This window comes from Hippocampus zosterae, chromosome 11 (genome assembly GCF_025434085.1).
Source record: "Hippocampus zosterae strain Florida chromosome 11, ASM2543408v3, whole genome shotgun sequence".
Taxonomy (NCBI): Eukaryota; Metazoa; Chordata; class Actinopteri; order Syngnathiformes; family Syngnathidae; genus Hippocampus; species Hippocampus zosterae.
This window is the reverse complement of record NC_067461.1, coordinates 11,627,595-11,655,442: the sequence shown is the minus strand read 5'-3', so window position 1 is coordinate 11,655,442 and position 27,848 is coordinate 11,627,595. Positions and strand designations below refer to the sequence as shown.

The window sequence follows — 27,848 nt, the reverse complement described above, 5'->3', positions numbered from 1 at the left end:
TCCTGGGCTCCCTAAGCCATGCATCCATTTTTAGGTGAAATATTGAAATACCTGAGGTGATACTTCACAACTGGCAAACGATCATGAGTGAACATATATCTTCGACATATTTTGTTGAGGAACCACGGCACATAAGACTATTAAATTAGATACTGGAATACTTTTTATTTTGGCATCTGTAATCATTATTGCCTTTGTGTTGAAAAAGAGACACAGCCTCTTTAAAAAATTGATTGGTTTATTATTTGTACATAGCAAACACTGTAAAGAGCAGCAGAGGACCGTGTGCGTGTGTGTGTGTGTGTGTGTGGAGCAGCAGCAGCAGAGAGAAGGCCATGTTTCTCTTGGTCTGGACTGCACCAGGTCATACGACCCACTTTTTCCCAATGACTTTACATTTACTCCTCAGCAAAATCAAATAAAACAAAAACCTTCCCGTCGCTCGCGTTTGGCAAGTGATGAATTCATATGAATATTTGGATGGTGTTCATGTCATAAAAGATGCAGTTCCTTCCATTCAGCAACACTTTTTGCCCTGCCTCTCAAAGGTCAACTGAAATGAGATTCTTCCCTCCACTACTCAACTAACTGCCCCCTTTGGGTAAACAGTTTAAAAGTGCCTTAAGATTTTCTACCCCCCCCCAACCCCATCCAGACCCCCCCCCCAAAAAAATTAAAGGTCTCAAAAGTCCTTTCAGAGTTCGCTTCGCCAGTGAGAACAATAATTACTTTTAACTTTACAATATTGTTTATACAAGAATGAATGCAGATGCTATTCTTAACATTATATACACTTAAAATCAATAACAAAGGTCCACTTGTTCTCTGCATGGATTTATGTTCCTCAGTTTAACTGCATGTGCCTTGAGCCAAAACATCAACTCATCCACAGTTGTGTGGTCAACAGTGTGTGTGCCGCAAAGTCCAAAAGTCACTCTTGTGTTCACTCTTCATCCGTACACACCTGAAGCAGGCAGGAGACAGATCATGTTAGTGTTAAACATTGCGCATTAATCCGTGATTGCTAGAGAGGATCCTCAGCACACTGACTTTGACAAAGGGGTGGTCGAGTAGCATGCTTGCCGTCCAACGCCGTTTGGGTTCGCTCTCCAGACAGTGGCCCAGGAAGTCCTTGCCCTCCGTGCTCAGCTTCTCGGGGATGGGGGGCTTGTGGCCCATGCCCACTTTGTACATGATTTGAAAGTTGTGCTCATACTCGTGCCATGGTCTCTGCGCATGAAGGGAGAAAAAGGGGGAAAGGAATCTGATGTTGCAATTCAGAAATGGCGGCATTAATGCCAAGATTGTCATCTGCTTGTAATCCCTAGGAAAGAAATTTCACAAGAGATCTACTCACATGTGGTTTAATCGCAGAACTACCAACTATGCCCGCTAGTGACTGTTGACTACATGGAAGCCAATAAACCAAATGTTCTATCTATTTGTTGTGATTCGTTCTAACCTTTCCTGTGACCATCTCAATGAGGACACAGCCTAAACTCCAGATGTCTGCCGCTCTGCCATGACCTTCTCCTTTTGCTCTGGTGATGACCTCAGGTGCCATGTATGCTTGTTGAGATAAGGGGAACAAAAGAAACGGGTTTAACTGGAGAGCATAGCCTTCAGCAGAAATACACTTGCCGACCACAAAAGTTGGTCAACTGAATAGTCTCCAAAAATCTGCATTCACAAAGATAATGCTCAGTTTTGATTGACACAGTCAGGGAGGTATTCGTTTAAAATGCTGTTTTCATGATTTGCAGTGGTGCAGAACTACTGTGTGGTGTGCGTTTATAATAATGAAGTCGTTCTTTCTCTTAATAAAATGAGAGGCACCCAAAATTAAATAGGCGTAGTCGTAGGACTTACTGTATCACTGAATGGTCTTACCGGCTGTCCCAAGGGTACTGTTGACTTCGCCCGGCATGGTGTGGGTGTTGTTTCTTAACTTGACAGAACAGCCGAAGTCACCCAGTTTGATGAGGCCAGAAGATGTCAGAAAGATGTTGGCTCCTGATGAAAATGCCATTGTTAGGAGAAGCGCAAGACAGAAATGTGCACTTAACTCATTCACTCCCAAAGGCGTTTTTAAACGTCTTTTCAGACTTGGTCCAGAATTGGCTGGTACTGAATGAGTTAAGAGTGTTTGGACTGACCCTTGATGTCTCTGTGGACAATGCCGTGTTCATGGAGGACGTTGATGGCAGTGGTGATTTGTTTACTGTAGAGCCTGATGACATGCTCCTGCAGACCCAGTCTGGACACCTCCTCCAGTGTGCCCTCGTCACAGTATTCCATGAAGATGTACATCTCCTCCTAAAGGGGCGATAAACCAAAGTCGGCTTTTGTAAATAAACAGTGACTGAATTGGAAGAGGTGGAGAGGAACAGCAAAAGCCAAAGTCTTACCCTGTGGAGCTCCACTCCAAAATATCGCACCAGGTTTGGGTGCTTGATACCCTCAAAGATTTTCAGCTCATCTGCGGTCTCCTTGATCGTTTTGTGATCGTTAGGCTGGAATCTGATCTGAGGACACCCGACAAAAAGAGAGAGAATGTGTTTGTTTGGCTTCAAAGCCACGAATACCATACCGCATTTCCCATTCATTTACATTCTCACAAGCACCGACATTCAGCAGATGCACGGCATAACACTGATCCTACCCAACAAGAGTCATCTTGAAAAAATTATGTGTTGTTCAACTGACAAACCGTTGTCAAGATCCAGTGTATAAATTAACCAAACCACGCTTTTGTGTCGCGTGTCTGTAGAGTTCAGGGAGCACTTGCTGGGCTACAAACCTCTTTCATGGCCATGAGTTCTCCAGTGTCCACGTTAATGCAAGTGTACACTTTTCCGTACTGGCCTTCACCTGTTGACAAACATGGACATGCACATTTAAGAAAAAACATTTTGATGTTATGTTGCGTGTAGACCGAAGAAGAATTTTTCTTTATTCCATTTTAGAATACGGCTGTATCAGGAAATGTAAAAAAGTTTGAGAAATACTTCCCGAATGCACTGTACATTCTCACCTCACTGCTTTGTTAACATTGTAGCTAAAGAAGAACTGTCCCTCACCGATCTTGTTTCCCCTCTGCCACTTGAAAGTGACCTTCCTGAGCCCGACGTGCATCACGTTGTCGTAGGACTTAGGCGTGTGACACACTTGGCCGATGATGTTTCGCTGCTTCATAACAGCATAGCGCTTTTCCTCAAACTTGCGGATGGAGCGCCGAACAGCCTCCATCGGGCTCTGTCGGGCCGCAGAGTCTGATGGAGAAAAAGTCAAATGTAGTCAAAAAGATGCAATGTGTTCTCTACTAGTGACTCTTAAGGCCCTATTGTCATGCCCAGCACAAGTTGAGCCTAGCAAGCCGAACTGCGCTTGGGTGGGGTTTTCTTCCCTTTGGTATTTTTATAGATGCACATAGTTTTCGAAACAGGCGTTTGCGCCGCTGTGGGAGTGAACATCTTTGACTTGCTTCCCGGCCAATGGAAGCGGCTCTCATACCCTTAAAAGTCAGCGTAGGGGAGACGCACGGTCATCATGGTGGAAACATTAACTGACCTGCTGAAGTCAATGGAGCAGAGTGACATGCAGGGCATGTTTCTAAGTCACTGCAAGAAGATTTTCACTTGTGGATGATAATATAAAGGTGTCCACAGGAGACCACCTTCCATGTGGGAGGAAACTAAAGCACTCGGAGAAAACCCACGCAGGCACAGTGAGAACAGATAAACTCCACACAGGAAGGCCGGAGATGGAATCGAACCGTGAGGTCGACGCGCGAACCACTCTCCACCGGGCCACCACTTACAATAGAGTAATATACATTTACTTTGGAGAGAATAAAACCTCTGTCTCGCTTTTGATGAGCATTTAGGCCTTCTACACTACCGTATTTTATTGTTGCTCATAATGGTGTTGCTTGGAGGGCTAATTATGTTTTTCGGTGATACTTGGTTTAAAAAGTTTGGGAAACTCTGGTCTAGAGAAACATATCCAATTAATCACTTCACCTTTGGATTGGCTGATGAAAGTGTGGAGCTCCCAGCTCCTGCGTGTGCTGCTATTGGAATCTCCCTTCGGATAAGAGGGTTCTGTTGGAAAACAGTGTGGATTTGAATATTTAAGGAATAAAGCAGCATTACGTGCCCAGTGTCAAACTATGAGTGTGCCCACCTTCTCTGTCCTCTGTGGGGCTTGGGTGGCGGCTCAGCGACTTGAAATTCAACTCTGCTGCAACGCATGACAGACGGTCGTTCTCGTGGAAACTGGATCCCCTGCAAGTACACATTATTCAATTATTCATTATTCTTGTATAAACTGAAAACATTTGCGATACAATGAACCCCCGCAACATTGCAGTTTATCGTTCGTGCCCTTCTCCAAATCACATATTGTTATGCAAATGTTTCTAGGATTTTACAGAATTTCTTAACATTAAAGAGTGAGAAATGGTGTCCACTGTAGTAACTACAAAACTAATAAAAATCAATAAAAATAATAAAATATTGTGTGTGTGTGTGTGTGTGTACACACACATACATTTATACATACACATATAAATAAACTATTACTGAATTAACAGCAGCAACACATACAAATAAAAGCGCATATATATACTGTATATGTATACAGTATGTCTCAATGCAACGGCTTTTCACCTAGTCCACATGAAACAGGAGTTCACTGTATTTCTCTTACATTTTCCAATCAAACAATAAAAACATCATTTAAAGTATGCTTAAGCTGACAGTACAAGCTACAACCAGCGTGAAAGCAGCCGCGTCCATGTTGCCCCTCAGAGGAGTCTCCTGAGCATTCAGCATGAAATCAGAAGATTAATAGCACAGGCAACGGTCAATTGGCGGCACGTGAGCGGCGTCAAAAGCAAGAGATTAAAGCACTAAAGAGCAGAATGTCATAGCCCATTCTTTCCATTCCAACAGAAAACACAGCAGACAATTGCTTGTATTGACACAAAGTGAGTTAAGAAACCCTGATTTGGACACAAAGTGGCATTCGGGCATACAAATATAAAGTAACTGACACAGTCGTTAAAAGGCGCATCTTCGTGCCCAATGAGATTTATGAGTGCTTACATGCCTGAATTATATAATTATGAAAAAACATTTACTGTTCAATCATCCAAGGCTACAAAAAAAAGAGTGTATTTCAAAATTTAAGGGAGTATACACTGAATTTTTATTCAGTTCTTAGTCCGTTTTCAGACTAAACAGAGGCTCTATACGACAAATATGAGCTCATGGTGTGCAGACTAAACCGAGACAAACATTATTTTACAAAATTTTTCACAAATGGAAATTAGAAGAGATGCTAGACTTGTTCTGCAACCAAATGGCGCCATCACAAAAATGTCATCGCAAATTTGGCGAACGTACGCATGAGTGGGCATATAGTGATACAATAGTAATCCAGGATTCTGGAAATAAGCATGACTATGGCAGTATGGAAATGTGCAGTTGACCCTGCAGAAACAACTCATGATCAGAGCTACGAGGAGATTTTGCGTGCGGGTTTCTTGGGATTTTGTTTCCTTGTTTTTGTGACCAGGGAAGAGGGGCTACCTGACATCATTGGCGGTGCCGCCGGGCGCTTTAGCGTGTCCGTGTTCCCCCGGGCCCTGTGGGATGGGCCGAGGGCCGTTGGGGAAAAGCTGATTCCGGAGGTCACAGGGGAGACTTCGAGAGCTGCGTGGTAAAAACAGACACACTGAAGAGCTCCGCCTCGGAGGAGCCAGTTGTCTCGGGTTGGATGTGCGCAAACGTGAGTGAGGATATGTGGCTGGGTGGGTCACTCAAACACACACACGCACACACTTAGTTGAGCACACACAGTTCTGCCAGTAGTAGTCAGGTAAAGCAAAGGGAGCCCGAAGCAGCAAAGCAATGAAGGCAAGACTTAAAAAGCTCTTTTCTTCATTAACCGACTAATCAACCAACCTGAATCCTTCAGCATTGGGAATGAAAAGATTTGGATTTGGTGGGTCACTGTGGCAGCGAGGGACTTTCACAGGCCGGGGGCTATTTCTGGGTGCTGGAAATACAAACAAATGCAGAGATTCACTGGAAATCCTGGAATGGGACATGGATTTGAAAATTAGTGTGAGCAGCTCATGTGTAAAGGGCCTCAGCATTCAAAAGTGCTTTATTGAATATAGAAAACACTGTCATAGTAAAAAAAAAAAAAAAGATCATAACTTTTGGCAACTTTCCCTCATTGTAAGGAAACGCTATAACTGATTTTATTTCAACATACTATATTGATTATATTTATAAAGTATGAAATATTTGATGAGTATCCTGTGTTGTGGTGAACCATCTTCACATCTAAATCACTAATCAGTAATGGAGTGTATTGTATTTGTGATAAAAATTTTCAATTGACAATAAATCTTATTTTGTTCTAAATATTGAGAGAAAAAAAACTGCATTTTTACAAGGACTAAAACAAATTAGATTACCACACAACAGCTTGTGATTTGAGAGTAACATTTCTTGTTATATCATGACCATAATCATTCAATAAATGTCTATTCCAATCATTTGTGCAATGCGCGTACAAGCTGTGCACATCTTGTGGCAGTGCTTTGCTATTTCGTGGTCGGAGTGGTCTGCTTTGTGGCACAGAACGCTAGAGAACATCAAAAAAACATCCACAAACCGAAGTAGCATCAGTGGATTATTTGATTATTTTGGTTATCTCACCAATGTATAGGCCAGTGACTGGGCTATGAGGTTTGCCAATCACATGTCCAATGCATTCGTTCATCAGTGCTTGTAAATTCTGCAGGGGGAAAACCAGGTCAGTGCAGCGACGTCATTTCATGTGCATAGATTTTTTTTTTTTTTGGGTCAAATACCAAGAAGTCATCCTCTGGTAACGCTGATATGAATGCAGGTTCAATAGCTTGAAGAAAGTCAAATCCTTGAGTGGCCCACCTGTGGAGAGAAGTGGCATTATTTAAACATGCAAATCAGATTCTATACCTTCTATAAATCAGGAATTGTTTTGCTTCTGTCCTGAGGAGGTCATTCGATGCTATAATGACCTTCTCAGTCCTAAAAGGAAAGTGTGGTAGTACGATGGCGCCACTGTCAGTGTAAAACGGTAGCCGTGGGAATGTTGCAAAACAATAGCTCATACATATATACGGATTGTATTTCTACTAATAAAAATACATTTTGTGCAAAAATACTTGAGCTGAACAGGTCAAAATGACGTTACATATTTTGAATCAAATTTGGAAATGGAATTACAACTAGTTAGAAAGACGTTGCAGATATCTACAATGTTAATTCTGGAAAGTCAAAAATAGTCTGGCTTTTTAAATGTTAAACCTGCTTGCCATAATGACACAATCATACATTTATTGTTCAAATAAAACGTCTGTCGGTGTCAAACAAAACTGAGCCTTTCTGGTCACCATTTGCAAAAGCACATTTTTTGTGTGTGCGTGTGTGTGTGTGTGTGTGTGTGTGTGTGTGTGTCAGGTATTGTGTTTGCCCTCATTGGATAATTAGATTTGTTGCTTCAAATTCCAAACATAGCAAACAATAGGATAAATGACTTTATGAGGGTGGATGGTGAGTTGGAAGTGTTTAAAGTTCAAGGGAGATAGTGATACTTGATACACTTGTCGGGTGGCTTATTCAAAAGTGGATTGGGTCAGGTTTGCGGTGAGCACCAAAAGACATCGACACCCGTTAGAAGTTGCCAAGAGCCACACAAAGGCTGGCTGACCTCAGTCCCCATGTTATAGAACCAGAAAGGGCAGTATGTGACATATGACATCGCCCTCGTCGGAGGCTCACCTTGGCTTGGTGCCTCGGCCACTCTCGCACTTAGTCAGGACGTACGTCATCCACTCGCGAGCAAAGGCTATGTAGCGCTCACCGATCCTCTGCCTGTACTCCCCTGACATGAGGCGCACCACTTCCTTGTGGTACTGTGGAAAACATCCCATTATATAAATAAAGATGTATTACAAGACACACACAAAAAATGGCATCAATGGATTTATAAAAAGAGGAGAACTCTTGTTCTCAACTGTCATTTTCCAGTCCCGGGTGCATATTTATTTCCACACCGGTGTTAGGACAACGATCAGCCCTTTTGCTTTTTACCTCAAAGGCAAAGTTGTAGCCCTGGATCATGGCCTCTCTGTAGTACTGCTGCAAAGTGGACGTCTCGGACTCCTCCGCCTCGGCCTCAAACTCCGACGTGAAAATGTACTCCACTCGTTCGATGGCTGAGCTGATCTTAATGCAAAGCTGCAGGGCTTCATCCTGAGTGAACGTGCATCCAAAAAAAAATCAAAGGTGAAAAAAAAATGAATCGCTGGCCTTAATCTGTGTAATCCATACGAGGTGTTTACATGTGGTGTTTTGATTTGAACCCAGTTGTTTGATCTACTGAATATCATGGTCAAATACCCTTGCAGTATACTATACAATTCAGAATTCAAACAATGTGTTCAGGAGAACAAAACAACACCTCTGAACGCACCAAGATACACAAAGTTCCAACAGGAAACACATTTTAATTCTTATTTTTGTGACTGTGTGGAATCTTCATTTGTATGACAGTTAACATGACAATGGTCTGCAAAGTTAGGCAATGTTTTTATGAGGGAGACAAAATGACCCTGCAATGGATTATTTCTACGGCTATCATTTCTTATGGTAATCCGTCCATCCATCCATCCATTTTCCGATACGCTTTATGTTTTTGGAATGTGGGAGGAAACCGGAGTACCCGGAGAAAACCCACGCGGGCCCGAGGAGAACATGCAACACTCCATACAGGAAGGCCGGATCCGGGATCGAACCCATGACCTCTGCACTCTGAGGGTGACACGCTAACCACTGGACCACCGAATGGCCATTCTTATGAAAATATAGTTTCTAAATCCAAACAAATTAGAGGTGAACCATCTCTCTAGATCAGGGATGGGCCTACTCGCCACATACAGCCCGCTCATGTTTTTCGCATTAATTGACCGCCCGCCCCCCCAAAAAAATGCACGTCCCTTTTTCATTCAGTTGCATAATTAAATCCATAAACTACTATAATAAACAGCTTGGTTGATTTGACACTACATTTATTCTTATAATCGGTTGTTTCAATATTGTCATTAAATACATTCCAATGAACACGTTGATGTATATATTTAAATCATCATTTTGAAAGTAAATGCAGTATAATGAATAATTTTGCATTTGTTAGCTTTTTTTTTTAACCTATCCATAACAAAGGTTTGCCCCCGATGTTCTTGATTGTGCTTAGCCTGAGAGATTTCACCCGATGAGCGCATGTATTTTGAGATTGAATTGGTGCCTCTGCAGGTGTGTGTGCGCGTGCGCGTGTTTCAAAGGTTGTGGTTATGTAAGCACCTTGAGCTCCTCCAGAGCGCTAGCGATAAGAGGCTGACTGGACGTTTGCTCGCGGCTGAGAGTGAGCACATCCTCCATGGACTGCTGGACGGCCTTCCGGTGAGCCACCAGGTGAGCCGACTGCATCACAATCATGAGCACGTTCTCCACCTGCGGTCGCAGTCGGGGATGATGAGGCGTACGCTCATCTGCGCTGGCGGGAGGAATTCAATCATGCCTCACATACTTTCATGGCCCGCAGTGTGTCGACGATTTCCATTGTGGGAACCAGTTTCAGCAGCTCTCCGTCCCACTGGGCCCATTCCGAATCGGTCGTCAAGTCCCCTGTGCGATGCTTGCTCATGAGGAGGAAGGCCTCGTCCTCCGCCATTTCGTCGGGCTCTTTGGAGCAGTCTTTTCCCGCGGCAGCATTGAGCAGCTGCAGGATGAGCGGCCGCTGAGCCAGCAAGCTAAAGGGAACAAACACCTGCAGCTCCTCCAGGCCAGGAATCTGGACCTGAGGGCCAGAAGACAAAAACGAACGTGCTTTGACTTATATGACAGAGATGAAAACGTTCCAAAAGAGAACACACCTTCACATAATTTCTTTTCTTCAGAGCTTCGAGGAGAGACCCCACTCCGTTCGTGATGTTAAAACCCGCGGCGACCTCCAAGTCCTGCGGCAAAAACGGGAAGTCGGAACACGTGCCCTCAGCTCTCGGGTGAGAATGAATCACACGCTCACAAAGTCTGCACAGTCACTGCTCAGTTTTAAGGTGACATTACAGCTTACCTTGCGTAGCATTTTGGCAAAGCCCAGAGCCTTGGATGCTCGTTCCCTGGCCTCATGAAACAGCTCTTTAAGCGACCGACTGGTCTCGATCACTGAGCGCCTTGGAGGATTTGAAAAGCAAAATATGCCGAGTCATAATGGCCCAATCAAAAACACCAACCGAGAAACATTACGGCAGGCTGCACAAGCTAATGAGATGCACTAAAAGAGCTCGATTTTACAAAGATAATGATAATGCCCTATCACCCTCTCTGCAAAAATGCATCCTGGAGAAGATACAAAGCAGAACAGGCATAACACTCCAAGTTCATGAATATTTGTAGGGGGAGAAGGGGGGGGGGGGGGGGGACAAAACAAGTTTATCAGTTTAAACATAAAATACTTGTCTTTGTAGTGGATTCAATTAAATATAGGATGAACATGATTTGCAAATCATTATATTCAGTTTTTATTTACGTTTAACACACTGTCGCAGCTTCACTGGATGAGTGCAGACCTAAGTCCTTTTCCTCTTTCTTATCTACATAGAATTCCAGACAGCATGTAGACTTTGCAACGAGCGAAACATTCAAATCGTTGTCTGACATCTATGAGCTCCATCATGTCGACATTAGTTGACCAGTTCAAAATTTTAAAAAGAAGCTCAAGAGGGTTTTTTTTTCTCAAACTATTGAACGGCCTCCTGACACACATTCGGCAATCCCCCTCACTGACAATTACTAAAAACATTAAAAAAGCTTTTTTTAAAAAATTCTTTAGCTTTCAGTGCAGCATGAATCACACAAGAATGTCCACATTTTAGTGTCTTACATGTTTCTACTGTTTTTAAATTTGCTACTATTTTCGTGTTCTTAAATTCATTGCGTCAAGTTGTCTTCTGGATGCTCAACTCAACTGTATTCATAGAGCACTTTAAAGCAACCACCGCTGTATACAAGGTGCTGTACATGGAGTAAATATCATATATAACAATAAAACAAGAAATTAATAACAAAGACAGTGGAAAGCACAAAAACAGTCAAACTAAAATCCAGTCCGAGTCATGCTGAATAAAATGACAAAGAATGCAAATGAGTTTTGAGACAAGTTTTTAAGGCAGCGAGGGGGGCTTGCCGAATGCCCAGTGGGAGGTCATTCCAAAGTGAGGTATTGGTTGATCTTTATTTACGTACGGCACTTTGGTTTCAGCTTATTAAAGTGTTCTAAAAATAAAATTAATAAAAAAGTTGGCAGTCAGTCTCTTGACCTCCTGTGTGTCAGTGCGAAGGAAGCATACGGCTCATATTCCCTCCCTCCCCTGGGGAATCATGACCATGTTATATACCTTGAGACCACGAACAGACCGTCGGCGGAACAGCCAGCAGCCATCATAAAGATTTTTGACAGTTGGGTCTAAAGACCTAGATGAGGTGCTGCAGGACTGTCTCTTGTCAACCAAATGGCTTTGTGCTTGTTGAATTTTTTGTCAAAAATGTATATTCTACTCACAACCAGCATCTTTTTGTATTTTTGCTACATCTCGTCATGGATTTCATTTTGATTAGAGTGCTGTACCTAAAATTGTGACCAGTGACTCTAAGGTTAGAAGCCCTTACCTGATCTCATCTGAGGCAGTGCTGTCGTCTGCACTTTCCCAGAACTCGTTGCCGTTCTTTTGTAGGCCGGCATCAAGGAACTCGCCAGTGGATTTGAGCAGCATACCAGCGATGTCACTTCAACGGACAAAAAATAATTGTCAATTCTGTGGGTTTGACGAAGAGGTTTTGAATGGGTCTGTGGAAGAGCGACGCAAGGACCCTAACCAGAAAAGCTTTCCGGACTGGGCCTCCCCTCCACGGATGTAGGGGGTGATATCTTTGGTAAAGTGCCACTCCTTCTCCAGTAGGTTCTTCAAACTGTGAGATGCCTGAGGCAGCTGCTGCAACATCTGGATCCAGCTGTGCATGTAGTCAAAGTAAACCTGAAATCCAGACACTAGAGCGGTCACAACTCTGACAAATCACGTTCTCAAAGAAGCAGGGAGGGAAAGTGACGCCTCTTACAACAAGCATCTTGTGCAGTTCCTCCTCAAACTCGTCAATGTTGGTGTTGGTGTGCAAGCCCTGAGCATCCGTGACTACGCCGCGCAGCATGAACTGATAATACTGCTTCATGAGGAGACCCCCTTTGAGAACCTCCTTACACTCACGCACCAACTGCAACGCGTAAAGACAAAGATGTTAGCGCCTGCAAAAAAGAATGAAGGATACAGTGAAACACCTCTACAACGAAACCCACATGGGTGAAAATACCCCCAAGTGTGAAAAAAACCTTCATGCATTAACACCATACCCACTCTCCTGCCCCCCATACAACGAAAAAAAAACCTGTTGCGTTCTACAAAATCTTTTTCTCTGCTCTTGCCGCGTGACGAGATTCACTACAAACGGCAACAGCAACCACCACAGTGGTTTACACATGCGCACTAGTCCAGGAAGTAATTTTTATTGTTAGTTTCAGACGCAGCAAGAACGTTGCATTGCCAAGTGGCTACAAAACGGACCTTTGGATGTCAAGCAGCTAAGAAAAGCTCTGATGCTGGAAGAGAGGGTAAAAGTGATCAAAATGAAAGACGGAGGAAGCAAAATAAAAGACATTGTCCAAGAAATTGATGTAAGTGAAAGTGAATGCTGATCGTAAATTTCGCAATTTCTCTCAATTTTTTTCTTTCTACACTGACTATATGAAGTGTCAAAAAAGTGTATGCTCATACTTATGCACTATTGGAATAAAAATAAAGAGTACACATACATTTGTGCATGCGTGGACACATATGTTAATCTGTGTGTGTATTTACATCTGAGATCAAATTTGCTACAGTGAAAAACCACCTGTTGTGAAAAAATTCTTGCGGCAAACATGATTTCGTTGTAGAGGAGTTTCACTGTATTGAAAAAGCGGACACTCACAAGTACATGACGTGATAATATATGCCTTTTTGTTTATAAGCACGGCACTGGTCACTCTCTTTGCAGCAAAAACTGCGCATACAGTACAGGCCCCGTTATCGATGGGGCGATAAGAACACCGATCGGACGGACGGACGTTTTAGTATCTTCTTGCCTGGTTGATACTGAGTAGGGAAGGTTCTCCAGCAGGTCTCTGCTCCAGTCGCAGCTTGAGGCACTCGTGAATGACATTGAGGAGGACTCTGCAGAGCACGAGGAAGGCTGGCCGGAAGGATGGGAGGTCCATGTCCAGCAGATCCTCCCAAGAAACCTGGTCCGCTCCCAGGACTTCTGGTTCAGCTGAACCACTGCAAGAGCCGTGGCGGGACAACTCCGGTAGGTAGTCGTTGTACAGCATGGGGTCTGGGAAGTCCGCAAACTGCATCAGGAGAAGACGGCTTAATACTTGAACTTACCAATAAAAAGGAGGACTACCTCCGACAAGGACATGGGAGAGAGGCTCGGTTGTCATTGCTGTGTGTTAACTAGCAGGTTATTGCTCACCACACACGAATTTCCATGGAATTTTATTGAAGGGTGGCACATGAGCTGAGAAAGATGTCACTACATTTTGGCGAGGTTCTAAATGAAGGTGCAGCGATGTTGACGCTTTTCTATTACGGTCCTCCAGTATTCGGGGCAAGTTGGCTTTGACCTTGATGAGATGAGGAATGCTACATTTGTGCAAAGCATAATTTTGGATATTATGGCCAGAAAGTTCAATTATGTTTTCAGTCGAAACATAAAATCTTGAATACACTTGTGGGAAAACGTGTTACGGAAAGGCTAACATCAGCGATTGATTCGCGGTTAATAAGGAGCATTTTAAGTGTGGGATGACCCCCAGTCCAGTTTGACAGTGACTGGTTAATTCTGAACACAGTCACATTCTAAATAGTTTCAACCTCGGTTACTCAAAGCGCTTTAGACTGTAACCTCATTCACCAACTGATGACGCGGCATCAGGAGCAACTGGGGTGTTCATTATCGTGCTCAAGGACACTTCGACATAGTCGCAATGGCCAGGGATCGAACCACCCACGGGTTGGGAAACGAGTACGAGTTTCTCATTTCAGGGGAAAGCACATTATTTCAACGCTCCCCCCACTCCAAGCACACACTCTGGAAAACATAAATGTTTTCAATTGAGTTGTACAGGTTATAGGTCACAATGGTGGACATATTTATGACATGATTTACCTTGGTCTCATTGAGTTTTTTTCAGATCCCAGAAAAAATTTGGTATTTGAACAGGGCTGTGTGGACTTTTAATATTCATTCAATGTACCTTCACAAACACAAAGGATAAAACTTGGACATGAACGTGGCGACATTTTGGTTACGATAGATCCTTCTTGGCCTTTCCTTGCACCCCAATGAATGCCATTATCGTTCAAACCAATTTCAAAAATACATTCTGTGCAGCAAAAAAAAAAAAACAATTATTGCCAAAAGAGAACTGAAATGATTCATTTTGTATGTTTTGTGTGGCATAACACAGAAAATGAAGTTTTGACCCTGGCAAGAATTGTACAGACTGGCTGCTGATGCCTCCTAATCGTTCCTCACTGCGGCGCCTAAAATGATAGCCAACATAATCAGAACTAACAAATATTTTTTCATTGTTGACTGATAAGCCGCTTGCAATAATCTTAATGTTTTCAACCATTTCACGGGGTTATATTAAGCAGCTTGATATCATCTGTGACAACTCCACAAATACATACTAAGAGTAATTCTACTGCCTTCAAGCAATGCATGTGCATAAATGGAAAAACAAAACTACTGTTTTGAGGGTTTTGATTGAATGACAACTTCGTTATGCTACAAACTCAACATTTTCTTTTATTTGCAGTTCTTTACCACCACCAAAAAAATGTCTGCATTTTTAGAACAACTTAATTTTTAATTTTCAAAAGAATATATGTTGGGAATTTTATTTAAAAACAGTCATGCCTTGAAACTTATGCTGTGCGGACGTCACGGTCCACGGACATCACATTTGAAAGACAAAACTAAACCATAAAATTGTAGAAAAGAAACTTTGTGCACACGGTGTAAATATTATGTACGCACGAGGAGGTTCTTTGTGGGCACGAACTATTACTTTGTGCGCATGGACGACTACATTGTGTGCACAAAAACTAAAGTGCGCATGACGTAGTCACGGCGTACGCACGAAGAAGCCGTGTCTCTTTGGGGATACTTTCGATGCACGCCGTAATTATTTCATGAGCACGAAATAGTAGTTTGAGTGCACAGATTCGTAGCTTATGCGCACAAATGTTTTTTTTTTCCAAATGTCATGTCTGCCATTTGCATCGTCTATAAAAATGAATGAAAAACGTGATTTGCATCCTAATTTGGAATGCAGTGGATAAAACCGTTGCAGACAAATACGGTAAAATAATTTGTCAACATTTTTGATGCGATGGAAGGATTTATCAACGAATGCTGTGGACTCCTGTGTCCAGTGCTGTACTGAGCAAAATAATTCGTGGAGAATTTGCTTCCAGAGCAAAGGTTCTGTGTGGATGTAGCTCAAATTCCCATTACCGACCACTTTTTGAAGCGACGAAGGTTTGCAAGTGTAGTGAATGCTGTTGGGGTTTTTTTTCAGGGTTCCTTCAATGTTGCAAACACATTTTTTTTTGCAACAAGAAAATTTATTTGAGAACATTCACCAACAAAAATTGTTGGTGAACTCAAATTAACCCCCAAGAAAAAAAAAATGGCTTCACGCACACATTCTTACAGCCCTTCGTTTTTCAGCACACTACGGTAGTTGAAACCGAATCAATAGGACCTGTGCTTGTTGACGAAGCCGAGAAGTGCACTTCATTCTGATTCATTTGCTTCTAGGCGCACTTGACAGAATGGATTCATCGCTTATCATGCTGAATTCCTGATTCATCAATCCACCTGCGTATCGAATGTGTCTACGAAGCGCAAAAGCAAAGATGAGCGTCTCACCTCTAGTGCGGGCGTGTGTCGCAGCAGGGCCGCCCGGGACCTTTGGAGAGAGCGGTCCATCAGTTTGTGCAGCCTGAGAATGAGTTTCCGCAGTCCCATCTGCTTCAACGCTTTGTCCACAAAGGGCCTGTATATGGCTGTAGGACAGAACACGCCGTCTCCGCCCGCTGCCTCTGGACTTCCCGATGCTGCCGTCGGAAGAAACTCTTCCTCTGACAACAGCTGTGAAAATTTGGAAGTCAGGGTGGGAGAAACTTCTCCCTCCGCTAGGATACATCCCAGGGTCTCCTCCTCAGCGTCCCTGTCCTCCCCGTCGCTTTCTGCTGTGAACGTGGCGGAGGAGTCATTCTCCTCATCCGCCTCGTTGTCATCTTCCTCGTTGGCCCGAGAGCAGCGAGGGGACGGGATCTCAAAGACGGGCCAGCCGATGCGAGACAGGTCCCGCAGGCCCAGGACGGTGGCCATGACGCGCAGCTTCTGGTTGAGGTCCTGGGTGATGTTGAGCCATAAACAGAGCGCCTGCACTCTGCCTTGGAAGTCCCGCGCCGCGTATTTCTCGTAGTCCCTCTGCAGGGCCTGCAACGAGGGGTACAGCGCTTCGACGTACTCCAGCAGCTCCATAACCCGCTTGACCTGCTCAAAGGCCAGCCGCTGCCTCTGTAGGTGATCCCTGCAGTCGGCACCCGAGCCCAGTGGCTCGGCTGCGTTCAGAGCAGTGGAGGGGCAAGCGCTAAAGCCCCATGGATCCCTTCCACGGTGGTTGCTGTCCGCTGCGGCGGACTTGCATTTCTCTTTCCAGTCAAAAATCGGATCAGTCCTAATAGTCCGGCGGTCCGCGTGAATTGCCGGGGACCGTGAACACTGAGCCTGTCTCAGGCTCTCGTAGTTCACCTTGAAATGTAGCACTTCGTTGATGAGGTCGGGGATGGCCTGCCGCGCCGTGAAAAGGAAGAAATCCTGGTCGCTGATGGAGCGGCGTGCGTGCCACGCCTGCAGCTCCAGCCAGATGACTTCGTTGTTGAGGCCCATGAAGGCCATGTTCTCCTGGCCTCGCTGCTCCTTCTCCTTGCGCTTGGACGACATGGACGTGAGCTTGAGCAGCAGCCGCAGCGTCTCAAAGAACTTGAGGCGGTCGGCGGGACAGTCCGTGCGAGAGGTCTGGCGGTGGGTGCGGGCCAGGTGGGGCATGGACACGGGCGGTTTGCAACTGCTGCAGCCCAAGCTCAGGTAGTGCTTCCTGGGATCCATGCTGAGGGCGCCAAAGGGCCCCGATTTGGACAGCGGATCCAGCATGAAGGAGCCCTCAAACGTCTTCTTGTGGTCTCTCTCGGTGGAGCGCAGAGTGGCCCTCTGCTTCTTGCATTGCTTGTAGCTGTGCTCCTCGGGCGTCTCTGCCGGCCGGGGGCTTTCTTTCTGGACAGATGGGTTGGGCTCCGCTGAAACACACGCAGAACCGCTCAATCGTCAAAACGCAGGCGGACACACCAACACAAAAGCCCGCGGATGAGCAAAAGCTCGTTTCTCTCACGTTTGCTGGGAGAACGTCCGCCACTCTTGGATTGGTTGCTTTTCTGATGTTTGCCAGACATTCGTTTCATCTGACGGGGGGTGTAAGGGGGTGATGTAGCGTACAGGGCTTCCTCTTCCTCACTGGGCGAATCCCAGGATTCTTCCGTCTTCGAGTTCTGCCGGGATTCATCTCCCACTGGGTTGCCCTGCCTGTTAACATTTACGATTCAATTTAGAGGCAAAAACAAGTCAAACTATTCACAACGCGCTATTCATGCTGGCAGCTTTATAATAAGCGCAGCGGCCCGGAGGCCGACACGAACAACAAAGAAGCTCTTTGGCCTATTTTTTTTTCCTTTTTAAATGACTTCCACCATGTCAAACCACAGAAACTCATCAAGGTCAGAGAGCGCTGGAATGTTTGCAGTCAGTCAAGAGTGCGCAGCAACAGCAAATCACTTGCAATGCCGCAGCTGCAAAAAGTGAATGCGCACGTAATGTGCACTGCTCCCCGCAGCAGACTGACAACTGACTAGTGGTGCCTCCTTGGGAGTCCGACTGGCTGTCTCTCCCCCTGCACAGCAGCCATGTGTGTGCATGACCACAGGCCTGCAGATGCACAGTTCCAATTTCTCTCTTGGGTTACGCAAACAGAAAAGTACATCTAGAGAGGGAGACATATAGAAACTCCACAGGTCAAACCGCCACCATGCGCCTAAATTACTAATTCCATAAGAGGGTTATTATTTTTAATTTTTTTTGTGATGCTTCCACAGGCATATTCCAGTGATGGAAAAGAAGAACAATGGGATGATGACCATACACCGGGAAATGGAACTTGGAAATGCATCGCTCTGTCCTGGATGTTGAGAACAATTTTGCCAAGTATGCAGTAAGGAGACAATTACTGTATAATCACAAAATAACAACACAACAGACACAGCAAAAGTTGATGTTTATGCACGCTCAGGGCTCGTACCCATGTTATAAATTTTATGTTTTCATCTTAGTGTATTTTTTTTTTTTTTTTGTAATAGAAGAATGCTAAAAACGTGCAATGCATGAAGTCGACATTCTCTCTATCCCACGGGTGAGCAAACTTTGGTTCTGATTTTTCAAACTAGATGATGATTTTTCAAACAGGAGATGGCACAGGTCTTTCATAGATGATCTTAAAAGAAAATAAATAAAATGTGTAGGTGTAAATATCTGGGGGGGGGTTATTTTCAATACACAATTGTATTTCATCATCTTTACAAACTATCTCCATGCTATTCAATAGTAGGCATATTTAATAGCGTGTGTGTGTGTGTTTTAAACATTCCCAGCTTAACAATCAAAGCAGAGTTGGCCAAGACTTTCCACCCATTCCCAGTTAAAATTTATTCACTCCCAAAGACATTTGTTTTGTCGGACTCCACATATTCAACCCAAGGTACTCGTTATATTTGTTTAATTTTTTTTTTCAAGCCTCAGGTTAAAAAATGGCTGGTTTAACTAAAAAAAATGACTTAAAAAACATACTTCACGCAGTTGATGTAAATCACTTTCCAAAAATTACTGTATAAATGTAAAGAAGTACGAAGCTGACTACTGTATTTCACTCAATTTTTAATGGTACAGTACAAGTTACTTTTCCAATTCAAGTCAATGTTAGAACATTTTCCTGTAAAGTTTTACAGTAAACAATGGAGCCATATTATTTCCATATAGCGTACTGTATAATCTTTTACCATGAGTTCGAACGGAAATATTGAACGTAGCGTATTTGTCCCTGCTCAAATCTACAAATGGCATATCATGCACAAGTCCATTTTCTGATGTAACTTGCTTAAGGGAGACTTGACGAGGTTCTTTGCATGCACATCGTTGCTGCAAAAGACACTTTTTTTTCATGTATGGCAATGAAGGTGTTAATTCTCTACTGTCAAACATTCGGACATGGATCTACGGTAGCTTGACAACATACTTGCAATGATTTTCAGCAGACAGAAATGACTTGAAACCTTAGCATCTCGGTGGACGGGGGGAGGGGAAGGGCACAAAGTAAGAAAGCGATTGTGAGCGGGAAATATGCCATGAGACAACACTGTCCAACCTTTGTCACCTAATCCCTTTTTGCTGTTTTTTATTTTTTTAAATTTTTTAATAGAATTGGGGCGGGGGGTTGGATCGTGTGACTTCGCCGGCAAAGACAAAAAGAGAAGGAAGGGGAGTTGGTGGGGGCGCATGAAGCCTGGCTATCCTGCATGCTCTTCACCGTGTGGGCCTTCATCCATCATCAGAGTGAATGGTTTTCACGCAACACGTGCCTGTTTGTGTGGACACAGTGAAGAGGGGCGGTGCTATATCACTTTCGCTGAGTGAGTGTTTAGGAGAAACCACGGGTGTGTGTGGGGGTGGGGTAATCTGGAAATCCCTTGCCAGCAGGACTGCAGACTTCTACCACCCATCTGCCCTGCATCACAATCCCGGTCCCCTGGGAACTGCAATGGAACTACAATATGGCCGACAGACACCTGCTGCAAACCCCGAAACTTTGCAGGAAATATTGTGACTGCAAGCACAGCATCAACACTGAAGCCAGTCCACAAATGACATAGCAGCGAGTCTTGCATGCATCTGAGAAAAACAGTGGCGCCTTTATGAGTGCATTGTGCTGTAGCCAAACTGTGGAGGGGCTTGTTCTGCAGGATCAGGAAATGACAGCAATCTTTTCTGTGTGCCTACACAAGGCGGCACAGTAAGCCATGTCGGGAGTCACAATGAAAGCGTTTATCACAAATGCACGGCAGAGGAATGGACAGAAAACCAAGCAGGTGCAAGGCGGAAACGTAAGCACCTCAGAAGACTTTTTTTTTCCTGCCGTGTGCAAAGCGGCGTGCAGCAGGGCAAAGGCACAGAAAGACTTTGTGCGTGTCAAAGGGGATCAGATCACTTTTTTAAAGACCCCACAGCATGACTGAAATGCTCAGAAATGTCAGCGGCACCAATGACGCCACAACGGCCGTCATTTGCTCGATCGCCCCCCACGCGCTGAAATTCGTCTTTTGGCTGCTTTTGTGCACGGAGGCTGAGATATGGGGGCGGATCACGGAGAGGGTCACGGGCCCGAGTTACCTACTGTCTGCAAGCTGTGCCCGACTGGCTGCCGGGAGTAAATGACCACTGCAGATGGTGTCTGGCCGCTCTGAATGGCTCATCTGATGGTGCACTGCCCCCCCCCCTCCCCCCAATAAAGGCCAGTGGAATGCTGCAGCCCCTGGGCAGGAACACTGCGTGCATAATAAACAGCACAAAACCCAGCCTTTTCTGCAAAGCGACTGAAGCACAGATACCAAGGGCTGCTACATTCAGCTGTAGGGAGGGGCGGTGGCTGACCTTTGACACCCAACCTTCCACACATTGTACCAGGAAGGGGCACTCTTTTGTACCGTACTGACACGTGGCCCGTGAGGCCCACCATTGAATAGCTCACAGCTGTTTAGTGAGCACGCTTGCTCACAAAGACCAAATGAAAAGTTTTTTTTTTTTTTTTTTTGAGCTGGGGAGCGGGGGCAGCCCGAGTTAGGGGAGGAAAGGAGGAGAAGTTGGCCTGTTTGGAAAGAGCACACTTTCTCCTAATTAGGACTGGCATAATTGAGCCTTGGCAGGCCAGGCAGACGCTCCATCTCCCGGCTTCCCATTTAAGCCTCCGAGTTATCAACCAAGGTGGAAACAAAATACAACTAATTACACTGGAACATCCAATACTGCTAGACAACAGAAACAGACAATACAAGTTCTCTGGTAGCTACAGCTTCAGAAAATGTTTGCCTTAATTTCTACTTTAAGGCCAGATCCATTTTATGTGTTCTGCAAAGGCAAATCATCCGCGTCAACTTCACATTTCTGCCTCAAATACCAACACTATAAATTGTCATCACTTTTAATAAGGTTGAGAGATTACCAAACCTCCCATACATAAATGGATTAAAAAAAAAAGATTTTGTCAGAGCGTACTATTTGAAATTATTATGCAGCAGTGTTTCAATGCACTTAACGTTTGTAAAAAAAATTTAATTGTTATTGTTGAATATGGAGCAATAGGAGGTTGTATTTTTCTGCAATCAAAAACCATTTCAATCAAAAACATCTTAACAGGTCAAGTTACATTTTAACATGGGAGCTCTTTGATATTTCTTCCATCCATTGAACCTGGGAGTTTTTGGACAGCTTCTGCATAAATATCTATCCAGAATGTCAGAATGGCCTCCCCAAGTTGCTGTTTGGATGTCAACCTCACAGACCTTGTGCACAAGGATGCTGCAAAGTTTTTTTTTTTAATAGTGTTGATTGTCAGGGGAGGGCAGACCCACACACACACACATTTCCTTCTTTCATGGCCGTCGCAGCCCATGACGTGGAGAAATTTCTTGCGGCATAAGATGGCACATTGTCAGGCATAAAGATGACTTTGTTCTCCATCAAAGAAAGTAGTCAGTTCGAAACTCCACCTACTTTTAAGAAGTTATTTTCCCACCTTCCGGGACCGACCAGCTTGACTCTGAAACCTCTCTGCTGAGGTTGCAGCCTTGTTGGGGCATGGAGGCCATCCAAGATTCTATTCATCTTGACCATCCAAGGCTGCACCGCACTTATCAGTGAACAATCACAGGTGGCAAGGAATACCTCCGCATTATTGGCTGCTCTGAGCATAAAAGGGGAGAAACTCATCATGAAGCCACCATCCTCCCCTGAACGCAACTTTTGGAGCATGCTCAAGCAAAAATTTACAGGGTGGGAGGCAATTCACGTGCAAAGAGTAGCGTCCGGATACTATTTTGATACCATGCAAAGAAATTAAAGCAGAGAATCTGGAAAAACTCCATGGATGCAAGAGTTACAAAAGCTGCTCTGAAAGAAGAGGTCTATTTTCAGTTCTTTACCACCTATAACATGTCTCAAAACACAAGTGTGCATAATCATTTGGAACAGTGCATTTTCACACCCAAAAAAAACCTGCTTTTAATTTGAAAAAAAAATTCACTTGTCATTGAAAAGTTTTTTTGAAAACATTCAGTCGATGCCGAGTCCCATTTTCACAGACGATAAAAATTTGAGGAAATATCATTTGCATGTTCATTTGGAACATTTGGGACGGATTCTAAATGGGTTGTGTCTATGTGACAACGTGACACAATCAGGCATTTATAAGAGTCGACGGTCATCACGGCTCCACAAGGCAAACCACAGCAACGGCGTGGCCCACAACATAAATGAAACGGTCGCCGCTGCTTTACGCTGCTATTTTGTACGATCTATCTACCTGTGCACGATGACACTCGGAAATTGCAACGTGTACATACTGCAGCAGGAATCTTGGGACTTCTTGCCATCCCTCGTTGAAACTCGCTGCACAAACATCGCAATCTGACTTGAGTACTGTCAGCACACACACTTGAGAGAAAAACAACAAACACAAAGAACTTCACCCCACCCTTCTCTTCTATGTAGCACATAGCCAGGAGTGGACCTCCCAGGCTCTCCTGTATGCAAACGCACAAAGCATACACGAGTCATTGAAAGAGCTCTGACTGTAGCAGAAAGGTCACATGGTGAAATGTATCTAAATGTAGCCGCCGTTTACACAAGGCAATGCAGAGAAATCGCGTAACGACTTCTTAGTCTTGCACCATGAATGCAAAGTGAGCAATTATCTCTTCCAACTTGGAAGAATATCTGATAGTCGGGATAGAAAGCTTCAGCGGGCCAGCGTATGCATGTGCCGGTCAGTTAAAATAGACTGATGCAGTACTTGTGCCTACTGCCCGTGTGCCATATACGGCCTTGCAAGAGCATTTGCCTGCCGTGGATTGCTGTGATTTTTTTACCCCCCCCAATCCCCTTTCCCCACCTCCCATCCAGGAATTGAAACAATGTCTATGGGGAAAAGGGTTCACCACCACTCCTTTATTCCTCGCAAAGATCAATTGTTTCAATTGAAGCGTCGGATGACAGCGAAAGCACAGTTCTCAAGAGCAGGTGTCGGCAGAGAGCGGATGCTGTTAGGAAATAAGACGAGGAGCCTCCATCTGCACTCCTCACACCGCCTGTGCTCCCGGCAAACGCAGCCTTTCAATGAGCTGTCGCCACGAGCGCCCGCGGCGCTGTACGGAGCGCACGGCTGAACCACATCCTAAATTCTCAGGAATGCTCGCTGGTGACTGTGTCTTCTTGGGGAACAAGACATTTGGCACAATCGGACCTCTGTCGGCGCAATGATAGCATTAATTTTGCCAACAATATTAAGTGCAAACATGAGCAGCATAACACAGCTCCCTCTGTTATAAAGATTAGTGTCTATAATGTCTGCCTTCATTTCCATTTAATTGCACCCACTACACACACATCCGCAAACACACCACGTTGTGTTCATGGAAACTGCAACTCTCGGTCGCTTAAATGCAAAGACAACGGAGCGCATTCTGGAACAATATGCCTCAAATCCAAAAACTTTCACTTCAAGCCATCATCACGAACGCCAATTTTTTTTCAACACTTTTTTAAGGAAATTTCCATTGACAACCATCAAACAGGAAATGCCACTTACTATGGCGCAGAAAAGCGGTGCAGCAAAAGATGACATTCCATTATCCCCAACATAAAATATATGGTGCAACTCGGTGACGGCATCACATCCCAAACATCTTACTGTTCAATCTTCGTTATTTGTCTGACAAATGGTGTGGAGATTTACTTTGTTTTGGTTTTATTTCACAAAGCGTTCTAAATACTAGCATGTGAGAATTTCCATTTAGTCCCTCTGAATGCCAAATTTAAAAAATGTTACTTTAAACATTCCATGGGCGGCCCGGTAGTCCAGTGGTTAGCACGTCGGCTTCACAGTGCAGAGGTACCGGGTTCGATTCCAGCTCCGGCCTCCTTGTGTGGAGTTTGCATGTTCTCCCCGGGCCTGAGTGGGTTTTCTCCGGGTGCTCCGGTTTCCTCCCACATTCCAAAAACATGCGTGGCAGGCTGGTTGAACACTCTAAATTGTCTCGAGGTGTGAGTGTGAATGGTTGTTCGTTTCTGTGTGCCCTGCGATAGGCTGGCAACCGATTCAGGGTGTCCCCTGCCTACTGCCCGAAGACAGCTGGGATAGGCTCCAGCACCCCCCGCTACCCTAATGAGGATCAAGCGGCTCGGAAGATGAATGAATGAATGAATAAACATTCCATGCATGCACATTTCCTTATTTCTGCTTTTGAAACATGACCAAATCAAAGCGTCCCAGATTGTGTTTAGCTGCGGAGGTTACACAGTACATTACAAGGCACCAAAGAGTTGCGAGACTTCTTCAAAGACATGGAAACACTGTGAAGTGTGTGTGTGGGCACAGTGTAGATTTGTGCTCATTATAGCACGTGTTACCCTCCACCCACGCACAAAACAAACATGGGATGTTGGGGTGGGGGAATGTCTTGTCAACTTCCAGTAAGGACATGCACCAGGGTCACATCAAGTTGTGCATTGTCCTTATACAACGTTAATAAGACCGGTATTGCACAATCATCGACTTCACTTCGGACTGGCTGCAACACAATACGCATTAAAGACAAAAGGGAAATACCATTTGTACATAAAGGATGATTTTCTTTTTTCCGGCAAGTGGAAAAACAAGCGAGGAGGAGACATAACAGCAAATTCCTGACGCCCTGTCGCCTGCAGTCAGGGGCAAACTACGCCATGTCGATTATAGAAACAATAACATTTTACAATCTTCTGACGTGCATGCTCGTGCACGAAATAATTCACTCGGTAACCTTCACAACCACTGGGACAATTGTTGCTGCACGTTTCCGAGGGTCCGTTGAGTTAGACAGGCAGCAGAAATAGAAAAGATCATGCATGTCCTGTTAAACTACCAAGTGAACATGCACACTATGCAAAAAATGTTACACGGACAACAACACAAGCGCTAAATCTCGCTGGGATTACCAACAGAAAACAGTGCAGCAAAGGCTGGCTAAATCCTGTCAAGTGTGTGCCTGTTAAATCAGTGATCACACATGAATAATAACACGTCAATTTGTTAAAGAAAAAAACAACTTTGTCGGAGCTAGTGAGTAAACTTGTGAACAATAAAATGACAACGCTAACAGTGGTGGCAGGCTAGCTTACTCCCCAACATGCTGCAGCCGTTCGTACAATTACCTTCTCAACCAGTGTGCACTGTCGCTTTTTAGCGCATCGGCGTGCTGATAACTTGCGGCGATTGAAAATTGCATAAAAAGTTTGCAACTCTCCTGTTGCAAAAGCAGTGAGGAAACTGCACGCGGCTCACAATTTGACAGGAAGTGATTTTGTGCGCAATAAGAGTGCAGCGTCACGCTCGGTTCTCTATTTGGCAAGCGCAAAACGCTGGTGGTGTGGTGGTCGGTCGGACAAATCTTTCATACCTGCTGGGCTTGGAGCGATCCGGTGGCTCCATAACGAGAAAGCGGCGTCCTATTCTTCGCCGTGCATGGACTAAACCATGTCCAGGCAACGGCGAGCGAATTTTGCACCGTTGGGTTTTTGCATAAATGACGGTTAAGAGTCTCTTTGAAGCACTTTCGATCCGCCGGCAAGGTGGACTTTCGCTTGTGCATATGCCGTCGCCATCTTTCCAACGTTCATTGACGAGAGGAGTGCCTCGCAGCTCACAAGGCTATTGCTTTGCTACGGCAGCCCGGATGGCTCAGTTGCTGTCGCTCTTCCCCACTCTTGCACGCAATTTTCCTTTTCTGCACCCTTCTCCCTCTCCCTGTTGTATGTCTCGCCCAAAACACAATCAAAGTTAACATAATATAATAATAATAATAATAACAAAACGTTTCCTTAGCTCCCCACATAAAGCAATATATGCTTTTCATTTGATCTTTTTTTTCAAGATTTGTTGCGTTACGTTCATGGTTAGTACAATTTCCTCTTGGTTCTGATGTTCAGGGCTTGAATACTCTCCTCTTTCCACATTCCTCCAAAAGACTGTGTCTGTGGATATGGATGGTTGTCTAACGTGACCGACAATTGAGGAATAAAAATAATAAATGTGAATCCTTCCCACACCCTCCTTAGACGCCGTATAGAGCAGTGCATGCATTTAATGAAATGCACTTGAATACACTCGCTGCTTGTCTGCAGTCCTTTCATATAAGGGCGCTTTAGTGATACTTTAAGGCAGGGGTCACCAAACTTTTTGAGAGTGAGAGCTACTTCATGTGTCCTGATTGTGTGAAGGGCTACCAAATTGATACGCGTCTGAAATAACATTTGTACAAATTAAATTTAATAATATTAGAACATTAGCTAGCTAGACGTATACTGTAGCTAGCTAGTTAGATAGCTAAATAGGTAGCTATAGAATCTATAATACTGCCCATGTTTGCATTTTTAAATCATAATTTCTACGAGCAAATCACAATCCTAGCACTGGCGGGCTACTGGTGTGGTCCTCACGGGCTACCTGGTGCTCGCGGGCACCACGTTGGTGACCCCTGCTTTAAGGAGCCTGCATAGCCTGCAAAAAATAGTTACGTATGATTTTTCATGTTGTCCAACAATTCTGATGTGTTAAGAAATGATCAGTCAAAGTTTTCCATCTATAGGCTGTTGTAATTTATGATTTGAATGAGGTAAGTACAATTCGCCACATAAAAAAATGGACTAAAATGAACCTAATTTGTCTCACAAGTGTGTGAATGTGTCAAAGTCACCATCATATGATCATGAAGTTGAAAGAAGAAAATTATTTTCTTTGACTACTGTCTTTCTGGAATATTTTTTGCTCCAGGTTTGGTACACCAAATTAATGATTATATGTTGTGGAACAGGTCTGTTTGAGTTGAGTATCGTGTGAATTTTATGAAAGTCTTAAATCAAGAGGCAAGAGCATGACTCATGTCAACTACAAATAAAAAATCCATCATGTAGCCAAGGGTCATAAATGCTTTATTCACGGCAAATATATTTTTAAGTGGCAGTTTAACATTCTTAAGGGCAATTCAAATGTAAAATTAAGTAAATAACAACAACAAAACAATAAAACATCCAGTTTTAACTTTAATGATTCAGGTCCAGCTCATGTGCAGACCTCCAAGAGCTGTTATAAATCCATCCACCCATTTTCCGTTACACTTGTCCTCATTAGAGTCACAGTTCAGA

The 27,848-nt window shown here is 44.2% G+C and overlaps 1 protein-coding gene across 3 annotated transcripts; it reads right to left on the bottom strand.

Annotated features, from left to right (window-relative positions):
* Window positions 1-220: 220 nt before the first annotated feature.
* map3k4 (mitogen-activated protein kinase kinase kinase 4) lies at window positions 221-26,384 on the bottom strand. Of its 3 annotated transcripts, none has more exons than XM_052081323.1 (27): window positions 26,105-26,384; window positions 17,683-17,873; window positions 16,155-17,590; window positions 13,297-13,560; window positions 12,237-12,389; window positions 11,997-12,154; window positions 11,790-11,906; window positions 10,195-10,294; window positions 9,995-10,078; window positions 9,649-9,918; window positions 9,423-9,572; window positions 8,154-8,315; window positions 7,842-7,975; window positions 6,890-6,968; window positions 6,735-6,813; window positions 5,970-6,063; window positions 5,595-5,717; window positions 4,186-4,286; window positions 4,023-4,103; window positions 3,081-3,272; window positions 2,801-2,871; window positions 2,409-2,525; window positions 2,157-2,316; window positions 1,891-2,013; window positions 1,463-1,569; window positions 1,051-1,230; window positions 221-964 (listed from the first exon to the last, which is right to left on the bottom strand). In XM_052081323.1, the coding sequence occupies exons 1-27, from the start codon at window positions 26,134-26,136 to the stop codon at window positions 944-946; spliced, it is 4,779 nt and encodes a 1,592-aa protein (XP_051937283.1). In that variant the 5' UTR covers window positions 26,137-26,384; the 3' UTR covers window positions 221-943. The 3 variants fall into 3 exon arrangements, with proteins under 3 accessions (XP_051937283.1, XP_051937282.1, XP_051937284.1); XM_052081322.1 differs by lacking the exon at window positions 26,105-26,384 and adding an exon at window positions 25,860-26,026; XM_052081324.1 differs by lacking the exons at window positions 5,595-5,717; window positions 26,105-26,384 and adding an exon at window positions 25,860-26,026.
* Between the last annotated feature and the right edge of the window lie 1,464 nt (window positions 26,385-27,848).

Excerpts from the sequence above, each read along its gene's own strand:
- map3k4 (XM_052081322.1), bottom strand. The coding sequence starts at position 25,933 with ATGCAATTTTCAATCGCCGCAAGTTATCAGCACGCCGATGCGCTAAAA. Across the intron at positions 9,573-9,648 it reads ACACACTGCGGGCCATGAAA|GTGGAGAACGTGCTCATGAT; the intron begins GTATGTGAGGCA and ends CTGCGACCGCAG. Across the intron at positions 6,969-7,841 it reads GGCCGAGGCACCAAGCCAAG|GTGGGCCACTCAAGGATTTG; the intron begins GTGAGCCTCCGA and ends TTCTCTCCACAG.